We start from the raw sequence: 8,197 nt of genomic DNA, 5'->3' as shown, positions 1-8,197 counted from the left end.
CTACTCAAAGCTGGAAGAAATTAAGAACAAAAAAAAAGAAAAATGAAAAATATGTGTGAAGTCTTGCAGTATTCTACAGTCTCGGTTTTATTTACAAACATCAGCACACAACCTTTATCGTTTCAACTGACTTGTAGTGAAGATACAGTCAGTGGTGGTCTACATTAAATCTATAGACTCTGTTGTAAAATTATGTCCCAATATATAATGTTATCATTTTCAATATGATTATTGTTGTTTTTTTATTAGTAGGCTATTAGTAGTAGTCTTTTATTAATATGGTTGTACAAGAGGAATACCAAATAATGTGTTGTATGACTTTACTGTGATGGATAAAACAGGAAATTTCCATTATGCTGAAGAGCTAATTTTCATTGAAAAGTACAAACAAGTAGGTGAAGAGCTTAAACGTAATGATCTACTCATGAATCCGTTGCTCATAGATTCTATAACTTGCACAACAACCACAGTGAAGATGAATGGGGCAATGTATGGAGAGAACTTTAACCTTTTATTACAACAAGAGTATAGAAAATACTAGTTATAACAAACGTAGCTCTGTGCCTTTATCTGACATCATGCAGTTAAAATGACTGATTTGAACAATTATGAAGCTACCACTGGTGTAACATACAGTACTGCTGCTGTACAGTAATTTAACTGACTGAAAATAAAAATGACTTTTACATTCAACAAACTGTTGTGAATTACATCACAGATAAGAATCACCCACTAAAGCTTTTAGTATTTCCCACGGTACAACAGAAAAAAGTACATCAGCAAGAAAAAACTCAAAACTGAAGGACCTCAGTCACCTACAGTTACCCTGGTCTCCCCAAGCATTTGTCTCTATTGCCATAAGTCCCTGAAATTACACAGAGGGATACTTCTGTACAAACATGAACAGAGTGTCTACATTTATTGAGTGGTTACACTCGTACCCCAGATGTCCACTGGGTGCCGATGTGGGGTGTTTCAATTGACATTGGATGTTTCAAAAGCATAATTTTTGTGATTTAGAATTATACCGAAAGCATATTTACACTTGTTTGCATATTGTTGTGATGTTTGTATCGTTAACAGCAGCTGTATCAGCAAAAAGAAAACTATTACGGGCAGGGTTCGAATTATTCTGAATTAGATTGTGTCAAATGTCTTCGTGTGAACGCTAATGTTAACTTGTTTCTAACTTTAGCCTTAAGTTACAGTTTAGTTAACCAATGTAATCTAGCTGCACCCTTTCATCATCAGTGTTATATGACATTTTATATTGGTGATGAAATGACAAGCTATGAGCTAATGTTAGCAAACACTGGTGCTCAGCCATGTGCAGTGAGACAATGGCAGATTAGTTGTAGATACGTTTTGACATCAATATAGAGTCTATTATTTCATTCGGTGTGTTGGTTTAGTTCGTCTTTTACCTTTAACATTAGTTTTTATAATAGACACCCTCTGTGTTTTCACTCAGAAATCCAGTTTTACCTGGTTGGATTGAACAATATTAAAATACATGTGTGCCCAACACCAAAGTTCACTGAAGCTCTGCCTGCACTGTACTGGGTTCCCTTTCACCCTGGAGAAATAGTTGACCGCCCTGATTGTCATTGTATACTTCACACTGTGATTATAGGTATTTACAGTATATGTAATCATAATGAATTTCACACTTCAGAGACATGAGCTGCTCCTGCAGAAAACAGACCTGGCATGACGGCAAATTATCTGCAGCACCTGTGACAGAGCCAGAACGAGTCACACTCCGTCCAGTGGACACTGGGGGTCGTACAGCAAGTGATGAATATATTCTGCATTTTGTCATTGAGTGTGGTTCTGTATCCACTGGCTGAACCTCCGTGAGTACTTGTTGGGTCTAACTGTGGAAAAAGCCCTGCCTGGGAAACGGGCGCTTTTCCACAGGTTCTCCAGTTTTTTCTTCCAGTTGTAGACGGTAAAAATGTCTATGATGCCCACGAAGTAGCGATGGTCCGGCCCATCGATCACATGAATGGCATTTTTGCAGTTGGGCAGTAGTCTGTGATGATGCTCGTGGAATTCCTGCAGTACTGGGTCAGTCCTGGTCTCTTCCACAGGGCAGGTGATCTCCTGGAGGGGGATCCCGTCACTTGTGCCCTCAGCTGACCCACAGTCTGTAGTATCTGGTGCCCCCTCACCCAGTAGTGGAGTGGTGGAAGGGTCTGACCCAGTGGGGCTGACATCCAAGTCCACAGACCTATAGGAGAGACAGAAAGGATTCACAGAACAAAAACATAGTAGACCAGCAGTGAACTCAGAGTATATGCTAAAAGTGTTTTTAAGTAGTATATTTATATCTATTACTTGTCACATATGCTAGTTTTAGTATTTATCTCAAACAATCAAACTCAATTTGCAGCCCAATGGATGAAATGAGCAGAAACATTAATCTAAACAAGGATAACTTTTCTTTATGATGTGTTTCAGCTTCATTTATAAGTCTCATACTTCAATGGTTTGGCAAAAGTGTTATTGTGCCAGCCAGGTCTCTCTCCTGCCATTTAATATTTTGACAGTTTTTTCTTTTTAAAAACTTTAGTTATCAGGCAACCCACACGAGTCTTAAAGGGATAGTTGGGGTTATTTGACGTAGGGTTGTGTGAGGTACTTACTTAGCACAGGCGCAGAAGCTGAGCGATGTGCTGATGTGGACGGGGCCAGCCGCAAAAATTTATTGTAGCCGCTTTTTAAAAAATGCCCACAGAAAAAAAGCCAATGTAAGATGAAGTCTGTCTCAAATCTACTGCAGGGAGAGCACTGACTATTGTATATCACATAACCCCAGTAAAATAACCCCAAACCAACAAGGTTAGGAAAATTAAATAATGGATCCTCACTTCCTGGATCGGCTAGGTTGTAAGGGATAAGGTTGTACGTCAATGTAATTTCCTCTGAAGTCATGGAGACACCTGTGGCCTCTCTCACACACATTGTGGTAGGTAAGGTCGCCTGTTTTGGGCTTCTTTTTTTAGAGCCAAGTTTACAGAGGTAGTTTTAAGGGGTGAGTGAGTAAAGGAACCAAATCTGTCTTGACTTTTTTGGACATTGGAATTTTGGCAGCTTGCTAATGCGAGAATCTAGAGAACTTTTACGAACATAACTACAAAGACTGTGGATTGGGCTCTGAGCAGTTCAAAAATTGTGGGCGACCAACAACGGTCAACCAGAGAGCTTTACAAGTGTTGGTAGGCCATTTTCTGAAGTTTGCAGAGAGCCAGGCCACGTAGCGTTTTCCCCTACGCAACAATAGGGTTTGTAGTTGCTGAAAGGATGCTGTATATAAAACCTACTTTGTGGTACGAATAACAATATTTGCCAATGAGTGTTTCCCATCGAGCTCATCTTGGTGCAGAGGTTGTCGAGCCAGCAGGAGACTGTAGTCCAGCACATTAAGCTCTTGAAGAAAGGCAGCATCCGCCTTCACTTGATTGGCAAACCAGGACTTCTCTTGACCTACAGCAACCACACAAACATTCCCATTTAGTGCCCTAACCCCTGTCGAGTGCATGTAGCTGGAAAAGAAACTTTGAGTGCTCAATAGCTTCATTGATGTGACTACAGAAATAAGTAGAGGGCGAGGACACTTACCTAATACAATGCTCTGTCCTTCAAAGTTATTGTCCTTCAGCACTTTTATTATTTGTTTTCCCCCTGTGTCAGGGCTCGTCCATCTACCCACCTCACAGCCTTTAATGTCGTATCTATGCAATGAAAATGCCACTTTATACAACCAGCAAGTATATCTGAATTCTACAAAACAAAAGATGGGGAACACAAATATACTGTACCTAATATTGATCCTCTCATCGGGGTAAAACACACTCTGCATCACAATGAAGTACTTCTGGAGAGCATTGTAAGTGCAGTGTAAGTGCTGGTATTGTAAGGGTATAATGGATGTAATGACCTACTGGTTATTATGTTGATGAAATACCTTTATTTGATTCGGAATTACAATCCTGTGGACACCTGGAAAGCAGAGAGAAAGATGCATATTATTAAATCACGTGTGATTTTTTTTTGTAAGATTTCTTTCATAACCCATAATCAATAAAAGCTTTTTAACGTCTGCGCTAAAAGGACTTTAGTCCATTACATGATTCTTGTGATCAGGGACAAAGAACCTTAGAGTCCAAGAGCTGAGCAACCGTCCTGAACCAGGTCTCCAGTCCCATGTAACAGTTACAAGATGACATTGGTCTCTTTATTTGTCTAAACATATACAGAGCTTTAACTGATTTGAAACTGACACGTTGCACCAGAAGTGGATAATTTTGCAAGTTACCTTACAGTAGCTATACCTCATTTTTCGCTTTTACTCCCCTGTACTTTTCTTTTTACTCTCCTCTCCATGAATTGATGACGGCAGAAGAGTGTCAATCTACATAGTCACTCTTACCTAGAAATCTCACCATCAATGAATGAGGGTATTTCTCCAGGTGGTCCATATACGCCTGCAGATTGGACAGGAGGAACCTGACCTCGCGCCTGCTCTGGGTCTTCAGGAAGAACCTCTTGTCATTCCTAAAACCAAGCACAAATTATTCATATCCAATGCCACCATTTTAAAAATTCAAGCTTTCTAATCTCGCATATTGCTAGAAAAATGCCTGTGCCAGGAGAGTCACATGCTTCAGCTAAATAATATATCTAAATCTATATGTAGATGTCACAAAATTTCCTGCAACTTAACTTAAGTGAGACAGAGTTTGCTGTAATTGGTACCCAGCAGAAGGCAAAGCAAATCCTGCCGTGTGCTGGTGTCCTGCTGGAACACATCAAACCTGTTGCAAAGAATTTTGGCGTTTGGTTTGACAGCAATTTAAATTTTGAGCAGCACACAACAAAACTTGTGCAGTCTTGCTTTTACCATTTGAGAAATATATCCAAACCTCTATATATGTCTATCGATCAATATTTCAACCTATTTTATCTTTTAAAGACACAGAGACCAGTTTACAAGCTTTTGTAACCACATGTGACCACATTACACTGGTTTAAGTACGTTTTAGAGATGATTTTAGGATCCTGCTCTTGAATTTTAAAGCTCTTCATGTTCTCTTTCCTTGCTTTATATCTGACCTCTTAACAGCTTATGAACCAGCTCTTGGCCTGAGATCCTTGGACAGAAGGTCTCTTAGTTGCTCCTGAAGCAAAGTGACAGAGGTTTCACAGTCAGAGCCTGAAACTGTGGAACGAGCCGCCTGAGGAAATCAGCAGAGTCACTGACCTCTTTTAAATCTCTTCTTAAAACAAACTTTTATCATAGAGCTTCAATTTCACTTCATTTTATTGACTTCTTTTGCTTTTAATGACAACTTTTCATCTTTTGGTTTTATTCATATTCACTGATTGCTCTCTTGCTGGTGACACTTCCTTTGGTTTATCTGCACAAATACTAAGACATTTTAATTGTATTTCTGATTGCTTGTTTTCACTCTTGCCTTATATGATGTTTTATTATGCTGCCTTGTGTAAAGCACTTTGTAAGCGTGGGTTTAGAAAAGGGCTCTAAAAAGTCAGTTACAGTTAAATCCTGAGGGTGTTTCTTACCTCCACGATTTTTAACTATTCTATTTATCTATCTATCTAATTTTATATTATCTATAAAACACATTTCATTCACCAAGCAAGCCACTGAAGCTTTTGTCTGTACTACCCAGCAGCCAGTCAATTCTCGTGCTTACTTTCATGGATGTGGGGCAGTTACAGCACCAGGGCAGTCTCCCATTTTTTTAACGGTTTTCAGTAACATTTCTTTTTTTCCCTGCATATAGGACGAGTAGTTGTGGTATTAATGACTGGTCGGCCTTTTCTGGAGGTGCCATGCACGGCACAAAAAACACTTATCGTCAAACAGTATTTCACATGCTGTTTCTGCCCAAACTCCACACTACTTCCTTCATTGTCCCCAACTGTTGGAACTAGACATCCCTTGGAAGGTACAGAATCACCCAGTGCAGATAAACCTCCTGGGCATACTGGTCTACAACTGAGACATGTATGTGAATATCTTTATATTGTTTGTGATTGGAAGAGTGAGGACATTTTGGGTGTTAGCTTTGTTTGTGTAGTTAGAAATCAGAGTCAGGATGAAAGAGGGTTAAAGGGTCAGCCGATGAAAGGTGTGATGGTGCTCACGTGACAAAGAAATCCGCCTTGCTTTTGGAGTTGCTGACGAACTGGAGGTAGCAGCCACCTAAGCAGAGGGAGTTCATGTATTCCTCCTCTGTGATGTCCAACGAACGCCTGAGTTTAGCAAACACTGGTGCGGCGAACGTCTGTATCTCAAACCCCTGGAAGGTAAGGGTTCAACAGAAGCCTTGAAAATTTCACAAAGCGCTTTGCTTTCATTTGCTTTACAGGAACTCATAGACCAACAAAGAGTATTTGTGAATATATGATCATAATTGACAACAGTATCCAGGTACTGAAAATAATGTGAAAATAAACACTTGCCTCATGGGTTTGAGTTTCCTCCGCTTTGAAATCTTCAGCTGTGAGTGTATCCTGCGCAAAGAAGTTCATGAGCGAAATTACATCTTCAGTGTTTCATGTTTACAATTCAACCACTGCCTTAAAATGAGAAGAATGTTCACCTGGCCTGCTGTGTCCACAGAGGCCTGAGTTAAAGCACGCATGCCGTCTTTCATCATGGATGTCAGATGGTAGAACTCGTGCTCTGGGTTGATCTCAAACACCCCTAGCATCCTCCATCGTCGTCTCAGCTGCCACCAGTATCTTCGCCTGGCTGCTCCGGAGGTGCCAGCAGCTGTTGTCTGGGCCATCTGTCACACCAGGTAAACAACAAGACCATCAGCTGCAAACTCAGTTACAGACAAACCAAACCATGTGAGTTTAACATGAGTCTCGGATATCAGTCGGACTACAGCTACAGTATATGTTGGACATTAGTGTCTTACACACACACACACACACACACACATACACACACGCACACACACACACTTCAGACATACAGTATGCTGTACAATAAAAGAGAGGAGGCTTCTAAGCTCAAGTTAGGTGTTCTTTCTTTCAAGGTGATCCTCAAAAGCTAAATCACACAACTATATATTCAGGTAGCTCTTACCTGGACCTTCTTGCTTGGGTCTGCCCACACACTGCGTCTGAAATAAATATTGCCTTTGTGTATGTAACGTTTCCTCCCATTGTAACTAGTGCCGCATTCCAGGGCGGTTAGACAAGCTCTGCAGGGTGTGGCAAATTCAAAAGCAAAGGTGTGTGTGGCATGGGAATTTACTCACTGTACTACAAGGAGGAAACCCTGAGGACAGGAAAACCCTCTGCCCCCACCACTCAGACCAGTTCCAGGTCCCATCCCTGTTTTTCCAGAGTCATAGAATATGAACCGTTTGTGTGAAATTTTGTCATAATTGCTGTGTCTCAGGTTAGGGCTAAAAAGTGTTTTGTGCGGTCACAGTGACCTTGCCTTTGACCTAGAATCTAATCAGTTCGTCCTGTTTATGGAGATATCACATTCACAAGGCCAAAACCATGATTTGTGAGATCACCGTCACCTTGACCTTTGACCTGTGAACACCAAAGTCTAATCAGTTCGTCTATGAGTCCAGGGCAATTTGAAGAAGTTCCATCCAGGTGTTACTGAGATATCATGTCCACGAGAATGGGACGAACGTACACTTAATCCTATGCATGGGTAGACAGGTAGACAGGAAAATGGAGTGATTAACTGATACACATTAAACCTTCTCATCAAGACTGTCACTCTTTATTATGAACTGAACTGAAAAATATAAACAATTGTTATGGGTATGTAATGATTGCATTTCTCAGTCATCCCTTTGACTCAGCAGTTTCACTTTCCAACATCCCTTTCACTTCCTCCGTCTCTTCCTTTTTCTCCCAACAAGCCTGTTTCCAAGAATCAGAGACGCTTCTTATCCAGACTGTTGAATTGTGAGCTCAGTATAATCATGTACAGTATAGAACATATGGACTGCAGATACAATGACATCACATTTAGCTGGTCTGATATGAAATATACCTTTCTGTCATCTTACTGTCAGCTCAGTATATTGAGTGGTGAAGATCAGCACAGGTTCAGTTTGTCATGTTAACATACATGAGGAGAAACTAAACACACTAGTCCCATCAGCTGTTTTATTTTCATTTTATT

General features: G+C 40.5%; 1 protein-coding gene across 1 annotated transcript; it reads right to left on the bottom strand.

Moving 5' to 3' along the window:
• Positions 1–492: 492 nt before the first annotated feature.
• Positions 493–7,188, bottom strand: LOC111647953 (phosphatidylinositol 4-phosphate 5-kinase-like protein 1). Its single transcript, XM_023397654.2, has 10 exons — positions 7,130–7,188; positions 6,636–6,824; positions 6,496–6,546; positions 6,178–6,332; positions 4,436–4,560; positions 3,971–4,005; positions 3,825–3,880; positions 3,625–3,737; positions 3,327–3,489; positions 493–2,233 (listed from the first exon to the last, which is right to left on the bottom strand). The coding sequence occupies exons 2-10, from the start codon at positions 6,822–6,824 to the stop codon at positions 1,819–1,821; spliced, it is 1,302 nt and encodes a 433-aa protein (XP_023253422.1). The 5' UTR covers positions 7,130–7,188; the 3' UTR covers positions 493–1,818.
• Between the last annotated feature and the right edge of the window lie 1,009 nt (positions 7,189–8,197).

Source organism: Seriola lalandi, unplaced genomic scaffold, assembly GCF_002814215.2.
Source record: "Seriola lalandi dorsalis isolate HSWRI2012SDOR001 ecotype SW California unplaced genomic scaffold, Sedor1 jcf7180002054883, whole genome shotgun sequence".
Taxonomy (NCBI): Eukaryota; Metazoa; Chordata; class Actinopteri; order Carangiformes; family Carangidae; genus Seriola; species Seriola lalandi.
This window is presented reverse-complemented; position numbering and strand designations above follow the sequence as displayed.